Raw genomic sequence first — 20,172 nt, 5'->3', positions numbered from 1 at the left:
AGCATTTGTTCACCAAAGGGAAGACTTGGGTTTTGTTCTTAGTTCTGCCTGTATGGGAGTGAACACACATCTTCTGCTTCACAAGTTGTATCCTTAATACCTGACTGTGTGGAACAAGTGGGTATGTACATATACATGAGCTGGAAAGGAAGGAGCCTTGATAAAATAAGCTGGTCCCACAGACACAGCTCCAGGTTGTGTAAATAATTACATATTCGTTGGAACAAAAAGCTGAGAGTCCCAGCTCTTGGGTGAATGTCCTGAACATAAGGCTGGAGAGTAGTTTTCTCTCTTATTCTCTGCCTCAATTAATAACCTTTGATATAAACCTGGACTGGATCCAGCAGGCGTGATTGAATCACACTTAACTTTCAGCTTTTTGTTCAAATTGCTTCCCTAGAGAAAGCCAAAAGGTAGCTTGGAAAACAGTCCATCTCACACACACCATGCACCTACAAATAAAAACTAAATACAAGTCTGCTGGGTCTGGGTTTTCAGGGGAAAGGACTGTAGTAATAAACATAAAAGATAGCATTGAATATAGCAACAGACAGTATCCAGATATTTCAACTCTGGAGCCACAGTTTAGATACTATTAATAGTGTAGAAAAAGCAATTTCTGCTTGTTAGCTTCTTACAGCACTGCTCTTTTTTCATTACAAATATGCGAGCTCAATTCTAATTCAGAAAATTTTAAGGATTGGGATTTTCTTATTTCTAACCCTACTGTTTTCTAGCATTTTACAACCACATACTGAAAAGCTAAATAACACTGCTGGATCTGGTATGTTGGATTTAAGTTAATATATTAAATGTGTTTTGTGGCTTTTAAACAGCCGCTGAAAAATATTCAAATGTAGGTTTCGGGAATCTGTATAGCACCTATTCAAGTCGATTGTAAAACACAAAAATATTATTGTTCTTATTCCTCTTATTCTCAAGGAGATTTGGCTTTTGCAAATTTAGATAAACGTTGTAATCCTACCAAATCTGCTATCTGTGGGAAAGTAAAATGTATATAACAGCTGAAATCTGTAATGTAATGGAGGCCTTTTGCAAACCTCTAGATTTAGTCTTTGATATATTCTGCTATTCAGTCAAATGAGAAGATAGGCAATAAAATTACTGAATGAAACTAGAGTCAAACTGACATTAGTTATGAGCATTCTGCTCTCATCTTGTGAGAGAAATAGTTAAAAAAAAAAAAGTGTAAAATATTACATAAACATGGTGATATTCATTTGTGTTTTGAAGGTCATGAAACTAAGGCCATGCTAAATAACAATGGTCCTCGTTACAAGCGCAGCAAGATAGAGCGTCGGATGAATATGGATATTTTCTTATGTGTGGGACTCCTGTTTGTGATGTGCCTTGTTGGAGCTGTAGGTATGAAGCACTGACAAAAATCTTCTTCTATTTCATTGGGGTTTTTTTTCTAAACGGTTGTTAAAATTCAGCTTGTAGACATGCGTGAGATCAGATCTAGAGCTGAATGCTCTTGGGGTCTTTAGGCTCTGGTCTTGCCAAAAGGTAAGTTAAAATGGCAAATCTGAGCAATTCAGATAGAAGAAAACTCAGTCATGGCTATAAGTATTTCAGATAAGCCACATCCCCACTGTTGTAAAATATGTGTAAAGCAAGCAAGGGAAATCCATTGGGTTAATACACTAAAGGAATCAGTACTTGCCAACTGAGATCTACTTCCTACGTGGATGCTTGTTCCACGTAGCTTTACCTTCACTTCCATAACATTTTCCTCCAATACTTTCAGGAGCGATGTTATCCAGAGCTACTTAATTTACAATCCATGAGCTGCACATAAGTAATTAATCAACTTTACAGCCTCTACAGCTACCTTCCTTCTCAAAAGCCTCTTTAGAGCAGGCTGCAAGATGGCTTGTTTAGGTAGGAATAGTCTGCATTTTTCTGGGGTCCTTACAAGTGAGCACCCTTGAATATCGTAACTGTGGTTAGGGGACTAGACTTTGCAGGCTGCTATTCTCAAAGACATCATCTTTGCTGCCTGTAAGCACCTGCTCACCTTCCAGCTCTGATTGCAATCTGTGCCGGGCGGGTCAGGGTTAATAGACTCCCATAATCCTGAGGGAAGGGCCAAATTTTAAACCCACAGACTTTTGAATGGGTCAGAGCTTTGAAGAAATAACAGTGGCTCCCATAAGCACTTGTGTTCAAAGTCTCTTTTTAATCTGTTTTATCTCAGTGATAACTTGCTTAGTGCTACTGCTCTGAATTATTTTTGTATTAATAACAACAAAGTCAAATCATGTGTTTCTGTCAAGTTTTCCTGAACCTGCCCTGGAGGCATGTGGTTTGACGTACCAGCCAGTCATCAGTGTAATACCATTAGAAGCAAGGTCCATCCAAAAAGATGAACAATTGAACTGACTTAATCACTTATTAATTTTGCTGCTTCATGTTGCAGTGGGCTTTTTTGGCACAGAAATGGGATTTCAGTTTGACAGCTGAGCTCTGTGTGAGGGAGAGACTTTATTTTCATTGTTCCCTGGCTGCTGTCATGTAGATTCAGAGGCTTCTCTTTGTCTGGTGTGTAGGGGCCCTTGAGTAATAAAGTTCTTTATTTTAAGATTTAAAGTAGTCTCAGCTGAAAAAAAAAAAAAAAATCACTTAAAAAACAATTTATCTGCTCTGGTTAAAAAAAATATATCTATGAAGTGTTCATAATCGAAGCGAAACATGTAAAACAGTAATGAGTCCATTAGCTTTCAGCCATTCAAAATGTCCTGTAGCTCTACCATGAGTTCTTGCTTTTTGGCCTTGTCTGAATGTGGGGGTTCCAGGAAGAACTATTATATTACTGGTGGATCAGCTATCAGGTAATGGCTTCAAACTGGAACACAAGAGGTTCCACTTAAATTTGAGAAGAAACTTCTTCTCAGTGAGGGTGTCAGAGCCTGGACCAGGCTGCCCAGGGGGGTTGTGGAGTCTCCTTCTCTGGAGACATTCCAACCCGCCTGGACACCTTCCTGTGTAACCTCATCTGGGTGTTCCTGCTCCATGGGGGGTTTGGACTGGATGAGCTTTCGAGGTCCCTTCCAATCCCTGACATTCTGTGATTCTGTGATCAGGATTTTTCTTGCACACAGTGAAAAATTGTGTAAGAAGTGGCTTGTAGAGCACCACTGTCCGTGTTCAGATGTGCTTGTGGTCTCTAGAAGCCAAAAAGTACTACTGAAACAATTTTAATTCCTCTGGCAGCATTTTAGTGGGCAGATGCTGCAAAACAACTGCTTGCTTAATTAGTGCTCATAGATGTTTTATCAGAGCTGAATATGCAAAGTGGACTAATTGAGGTTTTTGGCAGCTGGAGCACTGACGTAATGAGGGAAACTCAGTTGTTGGTCCTAGCTCTGTGTGAAGTTTTTGATGCTGTAAATTTAGCAACATCCTTTTGCACAGTTTATTTCAGTAAAGGCGGTGTGAAAGGTGGTAAAGTTATTGTGATGGGCTGCTGGTAAGTCCTGAACTGTGGGCTTTGTTGTAGCAATTCAGTCTTATCTACTGATATTTAAGGCACAGGGGAAAAAGCAGTTTTGTGGTATGACTTAACTGAAGGGAATGTAAAAAAGAGCTGCCCAGACTGAATTGCAGGAGCTTATAAGACAGACGGAAATCAAGAATGGTCAGGAAGGATAAGAAATATTTTGGTTTGTCTACATAACAGTTAGGTTTCTTTCTGTTAGAAAGTGCAATGGCAGTCTTCAGCACTGAGGATTTTTAAGGACGGGTGGTAGAGATGGAATCCTCCAGCAGCAAAACATGGAGTGAGGAGAGATCCGTGCAGAGGTGAGAGCCCTGGGGGACATCTGCTGAGGGAGAGATGAATAAAAATACCTGTGCCTGCTCATTTCTTACTAGCATTCAGTGATACGCGTGTGCTACAGAGCTCTGTGTACATGTTTCATTCTCCAGTAGATTTACAGCATTGTTCGGGAACTGTTGCTTTGAAATGTTCTTTCTTTTTAATTATCATAGCAGTCCATATCTGCAAATTTCAGAAGCTTTGTCAATCACCTGACTGCTCAGCATATATCAGTATTGTATATCATTCCTGCAGGGCATGGCATTTGGACTGGAAACTTCTCAGAGCATCCACCTTATGACATCCCAGATGAGAATGGCAATTTTCTGTCTCCAGCTCTTGCCGGTTTCTACATGTTTTTGACAATGATAATCCTCTTGCAGGTAAAAGACAAAAACCTGTTACCTTCAAGGAAGAAGCTATTCAAAACTGAGTGTAATTACTAATGAACAATTAATATCAACTAATAGCTGTGCAGCTATTCTTAGCCCTATTTGAAAATATTGCTAGGAGTGCTTCAACTCATCCAATTGTGAAATGATGTGTCAGGTTTTTTTTTCTTTCTAACTGCATATTTTTTTCTTTCTTGCTGTTGAAACCTCACAAGGATTTACATCTAAGTGTCAGCTTTTTTTTTTTCCTGTCAAAGTCCAGAATTCCAAAATAAGAATGTCACTTGATATCTCAGGAAAACAGTGAAACCAAAATTGACATTTTTGCTAATGGGAAATAATAAATCGTTATGGTTTTGCTGGTTTGGGAAAGAAGCTAAATTAGAAGTAGAATGCTTGTATATCTGAGTCTGATTAAGCCTAATTGGGAGAGAACATTTTATGGGATGGGGGAAAAAATTACATTTACTTTTCAGATCTCTTGATGAAACTGCTGAGATTCTAGTGGACAGAATTTCTTTAATATGAACGAAATGTGAAGATAACTTTCAGAGATTCCTTGGGGAATCATTCTTCATTACTGAAACAGAATATTTGTACATCTTAAGCGTTCCTTATTATTTCAGGGCAGGGAATCTAGTGGGTGGGAAGTGTGTGCAAAGTAACTGCTTGTGAAAGTTTTTTACATAAAGAGTTAGTCTGTGCTAGTGAATCCTTTCCGAGTTTCAGGAGCGTAAGAGCAGCATCCACTTCTGTCCAGAAAATGTGCTTTGAAAGACCATCCTCTGAAAGACCCATCTTTGCACTTGGTGTTCTAGGAATCTTGTGTCAAATTTGTCACGTTTTTCCCCCTCTTTATCCATTGTTCTTGTGTGCAGGGTTTTTTTTCTCCACTAAACTACTATTATTCAGTCCTACAAGATCTCTCTAGGAAGAACCATTCCTCTGAAAATTGTCAGTATACCTGTGCCAGGACAGAAAGCAATAAGACTTGTCTTACCCCTCACTGAGAATTTCATCTCTCTTTCAGATTTTAATCCCCATTTCTCTTTATGTGTCCATTGAGTTAGTCAAGTTGGGCCAAGTCTTCTTAATTCACAATGACATTGACCTGTATGATGAAGAAGTAGACTTGCCCATACAATGTCGTGCCCTAAATATTACTGAAGATCTTGGACAAATCCAATATATCTTCTCAGACAAAACCGGGACACTAACAGAGAACAAAATGGTATTCCGACGCTGTACTGTCGATGGAATTGAGTTTTCACATCAGGAAAACGGTGAGAGATGCTTTTTTATATTTGCTTTTCTCTCTGAGCAAATAAATGTTATTAATTTAAATACTGATATTTAAAGCTGCTGAGCCCTCTGACTGAATGTGCAGCTTTGTGGATTTGTCTCCATTTTGTGAGGGACTCCTGTTATTGAGATTTGTAAAAGTGTTTTAAAAGATTCAGAAGTCAGATGGGAAAGGTTTTTGCTTCCCTCTGCAGACATCTCAGGCTTTGCCCTGCACTCAATACACAACTGAGAGTGTAAACAATATTTTCTCTTTCATTTCTATGTGAAAGCCAGCCAACCCTTTATAAACTCATAAACTGAGACAGTAATTAAACTCAGTGGGTCCAAAAGTACCGTTGTCTTCTGTGTGATATGAAAGGTACAGCTGCATGTTTTCTTGAGTCGACCCTACCTGCAGTCCGTATCTGCAGCCTCTTGGTGTTCAGTGCTCTGAACCTGGGGGTTTGACTCGGGCCCTTTCTTGGTCGCCACTTTCTCTCTTTCCACAGTGTGAAGGATTTTATTAAGCCGGCAGGCAGCTGCCAGAAAGATGTTTGTGCTCTGTGACTGAAAACATTAGCAAATTTGTGAATTACTGTATTTAATTCTCCTGTTTCAGGCAACTGCAAAATGCAGCTAAAGAGACCAAGCACTAGAAGTCCATAAAAATGACTGATTGCTTTGAAAGTGCATTTTTGTTTCCTTGCAATAATAAAGATTGGAGAGTGGGAGTTGCCAGGAACTGGAGAGCAAAGTTTTTCTGGTGCAGGCATTTGTGATATTTTGCCTTTGAATTGGTTTGTTTCAGTTTTTTTAACTAATGAATACTTACTGAGCAATGCAAGGAACAGAATAAGAAGTAAGGTTTCATTTTTCTCTTTCTACAGCCAGGCGCCTGGAAACACACAAAGAGTTGGATTTAGATGATGAGGAATTTTCAAAACTTCAACACTTCACTCTTCCTCCCATGAATACTGAGACATCAGCCACTTTAAAGCAGAGGACCATGAGACCTTTAAGGAGATGCCAGAGTGCCAGAGCTCATTTTCAGGGGCATACAAGGAACAGGTCACTCGGTCGTCGTGACAGCAACCAGTCTCAAGTGGCATTCAGCAGTACCCTTGTGAGTACGAGCAGACTGAACTAACACATTTTAAGGAGTTCTCCTTCCTGTTGAATTTTGTGATAGGAAGACAACACGTGGGCAGGAGAAATCCAAGCCCTGTTGGAGCTAAGGAAGGGGAGACAAAGCGTTGGGGTCCATGCAGGCTGCAGTAATAGAGGAGCTGAGTGAGGGCTTGGGAATCTGGGTCCTTTTATTAAAGACTGCAGTACATGGGTGAGTTTTTGTGATGATTGCTTGATAGGAGAAGGAGACATGAATTTGGAATTCAAGGATTGAGTCTGTGGTTCGTAACAGCAAGAGATATTTTGCACAAAGTGGAATGAGCTTTTTGTACTGTTCTGGCACACCAGGGGAAGTGAGGTGGGGATTCTGAGCTGGGGTTGTGCAAGAGGAGCTACGGCCATGAGTCTGGCACCCGGCTTAGCAGGAGGTACAGGTCCTCCTGGGAGGTGATGGCTGAGAAGAGGGTATGAGTTTGAAGTCTGAGTTTTGAATGGAGCTCAGAAAGCCACAAACTACTTCTGCTGCTAGTGCTGCAAATTATTACCTCTGTTAATCAAAATTCAGCCACCCCTGCGCTGCGCATGCCAAATGGCCAAGTGTCACTCTCCAGAGCAGTTCTGGGAGTTGGTTAGTGTGTCGAAAGAGAAATGTTGCATTTTTCAAGGTTTTTGTGGTTTGTTTTGTTTGTTTGTCTTTTAAAAAGGCACTTCTCACAAAGATAATAAAAGTTAAGCCAAGAGGTCTTATCAGAATAAAATCTTAAACCCTGCAAGATGTTGAACTCTGCAAGATGCTGAAGAGCCTTATCCCCCTTCAGTAGCTAGGTAGCCTCTGCCTATGTACTGACTTGGAAATACATGCTTTCTTTGCAATTCTAGGAAAATCTTAGACTCAGCTGAATTTTAGATCTGAAACTTCCTAAAATCTAACACAACCTAATTAAAGTCTGTCTATTCTTTTCTTCTTGAAACAGACATTTCAGAAAAGGCTCTTATGGACTCTAGGAGAAGGTTGAACACTTTCAAAATTAGAATTCCAATTACAATTAAATTCCTAGAAAACCCTTCCAAAATAGGTGTTTTTAAAAATATCTAACGAATACAGAACTCTCAGAACTTTATCTTCTGCACTTACTCTTCTTGGCAAAGTAGTTTAGGTGCATTATAAGATCCTACTTGCCTCATCCAGTTCCTCTGTCATGTAGTATGCATCAGCCAGTACTCCTCCTGCCCTTGGAACAAGGCGGGTTGTCAGTTGTTATCCTACCATTTTCCAGCCCAGTCCTCATGGGATGTTAAGAATCTCTCCATGAGTTTTTGAGAGCCCATGGATCACGCTTTCAAAGTGTGTTGAAGGAATCTCTTGCCAGTATATTTCCTCAATGTTGTTTGTTACTGCTAGGCAATATAAATAAATACAAATAAACTGCCATGTTATATTCTTTTTTCCTCTGTGAAACTAGTATCAAACATCTTTGTAGAGGAAGATTAAGCTGCTGTCATGGAAATAACCAGCCTTAGCTGCTAATAAGTGTCACTCTATCTGCATAAATCGTTTAACCTCTATGACAAATATGAACACGTAGTAAAAATGGAGACACTTAGGTGCTGCCCAGAGGCTGTCCTGTATGCAGATATCCTTCAAATGCATAGTGGTGGCTTTCCTTATCAGCCAAGCCCATTCCCTATTAATAAAATGGGGATATTAAAATTGTTTGTGTCTCTCTGGTTCCTGTCCTTTGGAATTCATATCACATTGTCTGATGCATTTATACTTTGCTACAGATCTGGAGCATCTTGAGTACTCCAGTTATACAGGTAGAATCATGGGCCTGAATGCATCTCAGTAGTTAAAGTCTTTTAAGAAAAATTTATCTTCTAACAAGGCATGATTGAAAACACAAAGATTGCTATTTGACTAAATTAGTTTAAGGCCTGCAGAGCACTTCTGGATAAATGGCTCTGTTAAAATAGAAGTTTTGAAGTATTCAGTGGCAGTCAGTGACTGTCAAACACAATGCTCCCTGTGAAATTGTGAGCCTTAGCTTCTTCAGATCAAGAAAATACATAATAATGTGAAGTCCAAAGGCCAGTAGTTGGCATTTACAATTTGCTGTTGTTTGCTTTTTTCTTAATAAATGTCAAGTTTCCAAGGGTTGATGTTCCAGCCCCATGAAACTATTCATGAAAGCTGGTAGTCTCAGGTAATAGTAAAATTGAAGAACTTTGCACTGCTGAGAAGACACAGTGGTTTTTGGGTAAGGGTTAGCACAACATCTGCTATGAGCACCTGCATGTCAGAACCGTTGCCAAGAAAAGCATTTTAAAGCAAGAGGGCTGTTAACATAATAGTATCCTACAAAATGTAAAGAGTTTAACTGCAAAATAACTGTGCCAAACAAAAGATAATCATTTACAAATGTCAAATTTATCTGTGATCAGTTTTTAAAGGAAAACTCTCTATGCAGCGATCGCAAAATGTGCTTACTCTCAATCAGCCTCACATGAACCGGTGATAAGCAGGCTGCACATGGTATTTTGAGTGTTTTGTACAGTACTAATTGATCGTGCCTGCGACTCAGCACGTTCGGACTTTGTCTCAGTGTTCTGCATTTAGGAAGCTCTGCAGCTACAGAATGTGCTTCAGCCTGCCTGTTTGTGTGAGTGTTCTCTGCTTGACAAGCTTCCATGTTTTGCTGAAATACAAGAAGCTCTCATAGATTAACATATTCTTTTCAGTGCCTTTCTGAGATAGAGATGAAGATGATGGGTTTTTCATGGTATTTGATAAAGTTAATTAAACTGGAGCCTGCAGATCCTAGAGGAATAACTAAATAGCATTGCTTGTCTTTTCTAGAGTAAAAGTAACATATGTGTAATGCAGAGCCTAACTCTACATTTTACTGAATGCAAAAAAAAAAAAAAAATAAAATAAAATACTTTCTGATAAAAATTGATTTATATATTCTTTCATTTTTAAAACCTGTCTCTGAGGCCAAAATTGACCTGACCATTTTCTCTTTTTCCAGAGGAAAATTTTGAACTCAGAAAATTTCTGCTGAAGTTGAATTCCTACTGGTACATTGTCATTCTTTACATGAACTAGAGCCAGATATTGAGGATATAGATGCAACAGAAATAGGGTAGGATGATGATGGATAGGAAAGGTTAAGATCCATGTGTAATAATTTGTGGTTTGTGAGGTTCAGTCTGATGGTGGCGGTGCATGAGGAAATTCTATTAATAGCTGGGCAAGCAGTCAATGAGCTTCTAATCATTCATGTTTTGAACTTAATATAGTTAATAGAGTTTCGTCTGCACGTTTGTTTTTCATTGGAATTGTGCAATTAAACTATTTGGGTTTGCTATACGTAACAAGCACAGTACAGGCTACAGATTCACAGTTGCCCACAGTAACTGCTGCAGTACAATGTTGTGAAAGAGTTTCTAGAGAATGACAACTTCAACTTTTCAGACTCTGATTTCTTTTAAGAGACACAAGAAGATAAGTAAAAAAAACCAGGCTTGTCCTCAGTCTGTACTAGTTTGCTAGAGAAAGGACTGCATCTATACAGAAAACCTTTCCCCATATGTGAAACAAAAAAGTGTGAAAACACTGAACCAGAGGAACCAGAGCCTCCTGCAGCACAGAAAGTGCAAAACCTTGCTCCATCTTTGGATTTCAACTGAGCTCTGTGCTGCAAAATGAGCAGTAGATTTATCTGCAGTTATGAGGATGATTTAAAAACCTCAATTCACTTTAGCAAGCAGGAGTTGCAATGCAACATCCTCACCCCAGCACAACACAGCCATGAAGGTGGTTGGTCAACTTCTGTTGGATATTTAGGCAACTCAGGAAAACTGTGCCAGAATGAAGGAGGAGGGGGTAGTAGCTGAGATGAACTAGGAAACAGCTAAATCACTTTGGCAGCTCCTTAAAGAAGGCATCCAAAAGTGTTGGCTCACAGGAAAGTACCTTTTAAATTTGGAAGCTGTTGTTAAATATGGCCCTGAATTAAATCCAAAGCAGGCTTTGCTAACATGTAATTTCTGTTAAAGGTAATACTCCCATAGGCCTACATCAGATTGGATTGTAGGTAAGGGACATTTTTTAAGTAATTTGGCTTGCAAATTTAGGTTTGATTAGAATGACTGTGGTAGTAAAATTACAGTAACATTCAGGAACAAATGAAGAATGTATGCAGTTATTTATTTATTGTAAAAATGGAGGAAGAATAGTTTGAGACAGTTTCTCTTTCTGGGTGCAAAGCAAACAGACTCTAGAAATAAGAAATTATAGCGCTGTAACCAAGCCATAACCACAATATATTCTCTGTTGAAATAACAATTGGCTCCCATGCTGAAATGGGAGATTCCAAATCCACTTGCATCTGGAATGTACTCTAATTCAGTAGTCAGCATTTTCAAAGTTTGGGGATACAGTATAAATTATTCTTGAATTCTCCAGATCTCAATAGAAATAAAATCAAGATTCATTTCTTTCTAATTATGTAGTTATGTAGCTTTTAGAAAAGTGTATTTTTTTCCCTAGATGTCAAGAAAAAAAAAAAAAAAGGTATTCACCTTACATAATTCTAGGTGTAAATTCAATAAGACGCAAGAGGAAACTATCAAGGTGATAGTTCTTCCTTGGGAACAAAGGCAAATGGGAATAATCCTCATTAAGTAATTTCTCTTCCAGGAAAAGGACGTGGCTCCCGATAGCAGGCTGCTGAGGCGAGTGAGAGAAGCTGCACTCCAGACTGAAAATCTTTCTCCTTTTATACATATGAAGACCTCCCCATCCCTTACTGACTTTTTTCTTGCTCTTGCCATCTGCAATACAGTCCTGGTTTCCACAGCTACTGAGCCAAGACAAAGGGTAATCTAACCTTAAGTGTACGAGGAAAATCGATTATGCTTTCATTTAAAAACATAGAGCAGTGTTCAGTGAAACCTGAAATGGTGAAAAATAGTTTCTTTGGGAGTTCTCCTCTAGCTTTTTTACCTTTTGTGTAATATCTACTGTTTCCCTGCCTGTGTATATCCCCTTCTAATATGGCTTTTTATGTCTGATGAATAGCTATGGCTACCACAATATCTGCAGTTTCTTTTTAGATTTTTTTTAGATACAGAAAAATATATTAAGATTTTGAAAAGTATCTTGTAGTTTGCATTTATTTATTTTTAACCATAGTTGTTCTTGTATTTCTAGGTCACAGTCCCACCACCAATAAAACCTTCAGGAATCACCCTGGATAAGATTCATCAGATATTTCAACGGCTAAAATTAGCAAGCCTGAGTCAGTCTTTTTCATCCTCTCAGTCTAGTTCAGACCTAGGCGCTAGCTTCAGTGCAAAGAACACTGAGGAGCATCTTGCTGCCTTGGATTGCTGTGACAATGACGACAACTGCTGCACCAGCAGTAGAAGCTATGAGCTCCAGGGCAAGGGCAGCACAGATATTGGTGGTGCTTCCCTTGATGAGGTTTTTAAATCCGTAACTAACAGTTCTTTGCCAACAGACTTTTGCTATGAGGCTGAGAGCCCAGATGAGGCAGCGCTTGTCTATGCTGCCCAGGCATATAGTTTTACTTTAGTGTCCCGAACTCCCGAACAGGTGACTGTACGGTTGCCACAAGGCACACTCCTGACTTTTGATATTCTCTACACTTTGGGATTTGACTCAGTAAGGAAAAGGATGTCTGTAGTAGTGAGACACCCTCTAAGTAAGGAGATTGTTGTCTACACAAAAGGAGCTGACTCTGTTATAATGGACTTGCTGGAAGATTCTGCCAAAGGTAATTTCCCAGTGAGCTATTTCTGTTGTGTCTCCTATAAAGAAGCACGAGAAGTTTGAAGTACTCTTCTCTGCATGAAATAGAAGGCATTAGAAGTATATTAAAAAAATAAGCTTTCTCTAGTGTTATCCTTGCAGATCAGAAGTGAGATATTTACTTAACCTGAGTAGTGCTTAGAATATAGAATGGGCTAATTAAAATTCACTGACAGCACTAACCCATGTGCGCGGTGTACTCTGCAATAATGCTGTCGTGAGGGCCTGACCATTGTATTTCAGCTTGTCAGCAAGTGTGCTATAACATTAATAAACAAACAAACCAAAAAAACACAAGTAATGTTCTCTTAAAGGAAACAAGGATCTTTAGCAAGCTTTCAGCTTATGCACAGCCAAAAATTTGAGCTTTTAAAGGAATTCCTATTATACTGAAACCCAGTTTTCTCTAATGCCCACTCTTTTTTAATCTTAGTCCATTAGGTCTGAAATGATCTGTGCTTAAAATATGGAATCTTTATCTTGTATTCCACAGATGACATTGGTGCAGAGAAGAGAATGAAGAGAATAAAAGAAAAAACACAGAAGCATCTGGACTATTATGCCCGTGATGGCCTACGAACTCTGTGCATAGCTAAGAAGGTAGGAGGGCATTAGCCTAATATTGTTTACAGCTTTGCTCTGTACATGTCAATAGATTTATTGGAGAAATGTAATGGTTATAATTCTTTCTGCTTCAGAGAGCAAGCCAGATACAGCCCATCCTTTTGTCCTTCTGTTTGAGTGCTCTGGTATCTTTTTTTCCCCATTTACTTCAGTGTGAGCAGATGATGAATTTTCAGTCGTCTTCAAAACATTCGTTTCTGTTTCTCTTATGGTAACTCTAGCTGACCTTCTCTACTGTGATTCCAAGCAAGAAATAAAAAGTCCTCAGAGGAGCCAACCTTTTTCTGTTTTGCTTGGCTTTCACTTTTCAAAAATCTTGCCCTCAGCCTGGGTTAGTACAACTTAGCCTGATACTTTAATACAGAAGTTGTCTATGTGCAACAAATCGGTCATATTTAAGGTCTGGAGAAATGAAGAGCAACCTTCAGAAAACCATGTGTTCCAATTCAGAGTCCCAACTACGGGCTGTGTGATCAAGAGTTTCTCTCGGTCATGTTTTTAAGTCTCAGCTGTAGGCCACTTACACAAATAGGAAGGCAGGTCTATTTTTCTCATTACTACTAGTTCTTGTAGTCGTCTCTTGGAAAAGTTTCTGTTATTTTAAAGGTGACACAGTACTTTACTAGCCTGGATAGGAGTTAAATCTTTGTGATCCAGAAGGTTGGCATGCTTCTCTTATTAATTTTAAAATGAGCTCTGTTTAAATTGTGTTATGCAGGTCCTGAATGAAGATGACTTTCAAAAATGGGCCAATTTTCGTCGGGAGGCAGAAGCTGCAATTGACAACAGAGAGGAGCTGTTAATGGAGACAGCGCAGCATCTGGAGACCAAACTCACCTTGCTGGGTAGCTAAAAATAAGAATTGTCATTGTGTGAAGTATCATTTGCTCTCCTGTGATATTCTTGGCAATCAGACAACAACTTTATTCATTTATACAAAAAAGTCTTCCCCTGTGGTTTGGAAATCTCAGGACTAGGGTATAGAGTCCAATGATAGTGTCTAAACAAGTTTTCATGTATTTTGAGCAGCAGTAACTTTGAAAAAGTGTACTGAAACTATCGTGTGCCAGGAGCAAAGAACACGTACATCAACTGCTACTGTGGCTCAGCTGGCACAGTAGATAATGAAGTTCCCATAATTCAATCATGTGTCTGTGTCCTTAGCTAAACCTATAAAATACTATAAATTAACTTCAGTTTTGAGCACAAAGTCCAAGGGAATTTTGGTAATTAAACTGTATTATAAAAAACGGTGACTTAAACTGCTGGCCACACATAGGCATTTTTGCTGGTGAATTCTTGATGTTGTTGCATTGTCATGTTTGCTTTCTGTCCTCTATAAAAGCATATTTCATGCTAAAACTTAGATTCCTTGGTACTTGTACATCATCCATCACTATCATATCTAACACTACTATTCTGTTAAATTACAGAACACTTCAGTACTTTATTTTCTAAGTTGTTTCCAAACATGTTGTTCTTTAAGTCTTTGATTTTCAGAGTTGTCTCAGCCTCATCTATCTGTGAATACAACCTGTGCCCATAATTTGTTAGCCTGAATTTCTGTAATTGCAAGCTATTAGCATTATGGCTTCTCATAATCTCTGCAGTGATTTAAAAAATTAGAGTAATAACAGTAAATGCCATAAGCAGAAACACATAAGAGGTATTGTAGATCTTGCCAGAATCTGTTACCTTTGCCAAGTCCTAAGGCTCTGTGTGCTTTCATACTTTATTTCAGAAAAAGTATTATTTCAGCTCAAATCAATATCTATCTTTAATGTATCGCAATTACTGCATCTTCAAAGTGACCCCTAGTGGAAGAGATAAGGAGTGTTGTAACATTCAGATGGTGAATTATCATCAGGATGAGTGTTGGCATCTGCTTCGAAGTTTGCATATTTTTAAAAAGAAAATTTACTGTACCATTTCTTCTCCCTTTGGTGGGTGAAGCATCTAACTTGACAATAAGGACAGCATTCATTTAAATAGTCAAAGTTGGTATTTTCTGTTTGCTTTGATGGGCTCAATGCAATACTTTAAAAATGCATATGGAGTAATTCCTCTGCCAGTACATTGTCATTTTGGATTATTAAGAAGAAATGAAATGCATTGTTCTGGCAACAAGTAAAATGAAGAGCCAGAACTTGATTGCTGACACATGCAATGCAGATCCTGTGCCTGTGTGTTTATTTGCTGGACACTACATCAGCTCAGCTTTTGATAAGTTCAGGATCATGTCTGGAAGTCAAAGACCTTCTCTTAAAAATAGAAAATGGCAACGTGATTTCCAAATGAAAGAAAACTAGTTCACTACTTCTTTTTCTGTTTGCCCAGGAGCAACAGGGATTGAAGATCGGCTCCAAGATGGAGTACCTGACACTATTACGGCCCTTCGAGAAGCTGGGATACAAATCTGGGTGTTGACAGGAGACAAACAGGAAACAGCAGTAAACATTGCATATTCCTGTAGACTCCTGAAGCAAGGAGACACTGTCTTCACGATTAACACTGAAAGCAAGGTAAGCATAGAGAGACGCACAGAATTTGATACCTTCCCCTTTCTCCATGTCTTGCAGCTTGGCACCGTGCTGCTTTAGGCTGCATTTAGCACAATAGCCAACCAAAAACCCACAGAGCAGCATTAGACCAGAAACTCTTTGGACCACATGTAACAGTATGAATTAGAATGCAAGACAGTTATGTAGAGTTTTATTCAATTAAATGGCAATGATTTTTCCAAATGATTTTTTTTAAATTACCTGAATAGTGAGCTTTAATAAGAAGGTAATACACAGTTTAGTGCCTGATTCCTTAATAATATTGATATCTGGTTTTTCACCTTGCAATGGAAATTTCAGCTACAATGATATCTTAACCTCAGCTGATATCTGTAGGAAGACACTTAGAAAGTACTGTATGAGTCAGTGTAGAAAAAGTATGCAGGTGTAGTTTTAATTAAATTCAGAACTTTCTAGCCACATGTTTCCTGACAGGATTAGACTTAATCAGAATTATTTAATCCAGTATCTTTTTCTGTAAGCAGCATTTCACATTTTTGGAAATCTGATTATAGTTCTTGTGGGCTGGGTAAAAACACAATCACTTTCCTGACATTCTGTGGTGGTGCACGTAGCTGTTGATGTACACAGAATGAATTTCCATGGGCAATAAGGAGGTCAGGGAGTAGGCAAAGCAAACATATTCCAAAACGAGGATAATCTCTTCAAGGGCGCATCTGTCAGATCCTGTGACTCACTGAAATACAGTGAACAATCTGTGCTGCAATCTATGGCTATTCCTGAAACTGTCTGAATAGAAGGGAGAAAATAGAGTCCTAACTTTTGAAGAGGATAAATGCTATTAAAGGGTGGTGAAAGTAAAAGGCTTTGGAAGAGCAACCTTGTCTTCTGCAGATTGTGAAGCAACATCAGTAGGGTACCGGCAAAAAAGGAGGATGACCGTTGCCATGCAGAGCCAAGCATCTCATCCCTCCAGGCATTCTGGTGGGACAGACGGCTCTGTGAGATGGATTTAGGGTTTGAGTTCAAGCACTATGTGGCTAAAACAGACACGTTTGCTAAGGAGGGGTCAGCTGTGACCATTTCTACAACCCAAAACTGAGTCCAAAACGCCATCTGTGTTGCCCTCTTTATTTTCCATGAGCTCTTACTTCCCACATAGCCTTGGATGCCCCTGAGGTGTCCAGGCCACAGCCGCTGCCACTTGCCCAGGATGCTGCTCTGTCCTTCCTGCGCAGCGTGTGCCCATGGCCCGTACTTGCAATAACAGGAGTTATGGTGAGACGAGCCTTTCCGTGGGTTGACAGGAGGCAGGGGAGTGAAGGCAGGGCTGCTTTCTGCCGTTAGGCAAGTTCTTTGTCTCGGCTGCTTCAGTTTTTCTCCCCACAGAATGGGGGTTACCAATACAAACTTGTCTTTATCTATAAAGACGTTGTGAGGAAATAAAGATAAAATGTTTTTCTTATGATAGGCAACTCTACAGAGCAGTTAGTTGGCCTACTTTCTAACTGGTTTTGTCTGCAGTTAGTAGCTCTCCAAACAAGAATAAAATCCCGTGCAAATGTCTCTCTCTTTTAATGCCATGGAAATAGGAAAACACGCAATGATATGGAATTTGGCACAGAATACATTCCTTGCTTCAATGTGTAATTTCATTTGATACGCATATCTGCCTTAACGGAAGGCAGAATGAATATATTTAAGATGGAAATTAGAAGATGGTTTCTGTCAGAGAAGTGATGCTGCAGGCAAGACCACCCTGGCTTCAGGAAACACAGATGTGTGCACTCACCCATAGCACCCCCTATGGTCCTCGATCCAGACTCAGATGCAAACTGCAACCATGTGCGTGCTTGTGTGAATACGTGTGGTTCAGTGGACTCTGGAGTTGCTTCCCAACAAGATTCAGCTCCCTCCCTTTCAAAATTAAGCTGGGAACACTGGTTCTGAAAGTGTCTCCCAATGGCAGCAGCGGGGGGAAACAAATAATACATACAAAGTGCTTCTGCTTTCACAGTAACCCATTAATTTTGCCAAAGTTAACCCTCGAACTGGCTTCAGTGGGAGGGGACTCTCTCACCCCTCCTGAACCCAGTAGCTTATTTAAATATGGGAAATTAAATATCTTCCAGGAAGAAGCAACATAACTAGGTAGTTTGGGGGATTTATTTAAAGAGGCAAGCTGAGACAAACCAGGAATTTCCACTTCAATTTTTGGCTTGTTCACAGGAAGATGTTGCTTCTCCAATATTTTTTAGAAGTCTGCAGTGTACAGGCTATATGCAGCTCTTTATTAGATGTCAGAGGTACATTTGACTGCAGAACCTCCCACTTAAGTGTAATTTAAATCTTGCAAGCATCCTACACATGTACCTTATGCAACATAAAGTGAAAATAACATTTTAGAACTGAATCATCACTCAATAAAGCTGACAGAAAAGGTAGAAAAAGGGAGTGATTAGCTCCTCAGGTATTCAGTGCCATGCAACAGAAGGAGGACTTTAAGTACTATCACGCAGCAAAATAGCTTTTAGATCATTCTGGGTTTCCTCTGACAGTGGTGTGCCAATTTAAGAGATATAGGAGAGGTAAAAATGTTCCCCTCAAATCTGTTTGTGTTTGATACTAAGTTAATTCCAGTTGTTTGCATCTGAAAGGGGAGTTTGGTCCAACATGAGGCAAATTTGCTAAGAGGGAAAGACTAAATTTGTGTTTGAGGCACAGTGCTGAGACTTATGAAGTTTATTTCTGTCTTTAATTGTGACAAACACCTGATTTTGTGATCTAGAAAAGGCCAAGCTGTCAAAATTACTGGGTAATTTTGAGAATTTGAACCTCTTGTTTTGTTTCTCTACTGCAGTTTACCACTAAGGGAAGCAAATGCTACAATATCTCACATCATTCGTATCAGAACTCGATTTTTAAAATCTCCTTTAGAAAAAAAAGGATTTTTAAAGGATTTTTTTTAAATGTCTGTACTCTCAGAACTGCAACTACAAATATGTCCTCCTGATGTGAATATTATTTTATTTTCTTTTAAAATCATTTCTTACTTCAGTTAACTAATGATAAGATACGCAGTGTTTCCTCTGAAGGATTTGATCACGTCATTGAAGTAATCTCCAATCTGTTGAATCAGTGCGTTTCTCAGTCAGTTTTCCACAATGTTAATCTGATAGGTTTAAGCCCACTGGCATGACTATACAAACATACGCTTTGTCAGTGCTGTGCTGTAAAGGGAGATGGAGATAACTATTTCTAGAACCACTTCTGTTTTCTCATAGGAAACGTGTGAATCTCTCCTGAATTTAACCTTGGAAGAGGTGAGGAAGAATTATGAGGTTGAAAAATCACGGAAGAAATTTTTTGGCATTATCCCCACATCCTTCTCAGTCTCTGAGGCCCCCAGTCCTGAGTTTGGACTGGTGATTGATGGACGGACGCTGAACATCATCTTCCAGGGGGGCCTGGAGGAGAAGTTCCTGGCGCTGACGAAGCACTGCCGCTCGGTGCTGTGCTGCCGGTCCACCCCTCTGCAGAAGAGCATGGTGGTCAAACTTGTCCGGAGTCAGCTTAAAGTGATGACCCTGTCGATAGGTACCTCCGTTTTGGATCTTACGGGAGAAAGAGGGAAGCAGGTTCTTCCTTTATGAGTTACAGAAATGTATGGAATATAGTCTATGAGCTATTTCTTGTGCCTTGGGATACAGTGGGAAAAAATAGCAGCGAATAGTATTTCCTGATCAAAAGCCATACGAAAGTCCTTCTTCAGCTTTCACTGAGCAAATCTGGCCACCATTTAAACAAGACAAATGCACTCCAAATTCAAACTCTCCCAGCAGTCGCTTCCATGTGCACCAGTAGAAACGTATGTACACAGTCGATAGCAGTTACCGTTTGTCTTTCCATAAAGCCCTTTTCCTGTCAGAGTTTCCAAACTTCTGAAAACGGAGTTATCCCCAGAGTGGTATTAAGCACTGATGCATTTAGTTTTACCTCCAAATAATGTGAAGTACTTTGAGTTTCCTGCTCCACTTTTGGTAAGTGATCCCACTAAGATCCTTGCAGAATCGATTTTTTAAAAAATACATCTCTATGGACCAAACAGAAAAGGAAGTCTGATGTATTTTTAAAAATCCCTGCTTTGCCTCAGAGTTCAAAATAAAAGCTTTCAGCCTTCGTTTATTTTTCTTTACCAGCTAACCTCATTCACAATCTCCACGTTGCAGGCAGCAACCATGGCTGTTCTTTCCATGGAAATTTGGTTATGTATTTGACATATTGCTGCAAGTTGAAATGAGTAGAATAACTCCTGAAATTGGCTTGTTACATTGTCAGCTGCAATCAAATATATCATCTAGTTTGGAGAATTGCTGCAAAGTGTGTTGTTGAGCAAATGGAGTTTGCCAAGCAGAAAAATAGAAAACAATATATACATAGACGGTGTCAGGGTGTCCAGGCCACCACCCAGCCAGTCCCAATGTCAGGCTTAGCCCTGGTGGGTCCAAGCCTCCTGGAAAGAAGGATGTTCTGACCAACATCACA

General features: G+C 39.4%; 1 protein-coding gene across 1 annotated transcript in view; it reads left to right on the top strand.

Annotated features, from left to right (window-relative positions):
* ATP10B (ATPase phospholipid transporting 10B (putative)) overlaps nt 1-20,172 on the top strand; it is a gene marked incomplete at both ends in the record, with an annotated part of 50,711 nt that overhangs the window by 21,783 nt on the left and 8,756 nt on the right. The window contains 9 exons of the mRNA XM_082063925.1: nt 1,255-1,386; nt 4,097-4,224; nt 5,264-5,516; nt 6,405-6,640; nt 11,861-12,446; nt 12,975-13,081; nt 13,824-13,950; nt 15,443-15,627; nt 18,912-19,224. Of these exons, the coding sequence (XP_081920051.1) occupies nt 1,255-1,386; nt 4,097-4,224; nt 5,264-5,516; nt 6,405-6,640; nt 11,861-12,446; nt 12,975-13,081; nt 13,824-13,950; nt 15,443-15,627; nt 18,912-19,224 (2,067 nt within the window). The remainder of the gene's footprint in view (nt 1-1,254; nt 1,387-4,096; nt 4,225-5,263; nt 5,517-6,404; nt 6,641-11,860; nt 12,447-12,974; nt 13,082-13,823; nt 13,951-15,442; nt 15,628-18,911; nt 19,225-20,172) is intronic.

This window comes from Streptopelia decaocto (assembly GCF_964273445.1).
Source record: "Streptopelia decaocto genome assembly, chromosome: 12".
Lineage (NCBI taxonomy): Eukaryota > Metazoa > Chordata > Aves > Columbiformes > Columbidae > Streptopelia > Streptopelia decaocto.
The sequence above is the reverse complement of the archived record's forward strand: the minus strand, read 5'-3'. Positions and strand labels throughout refer to the sequence as shown.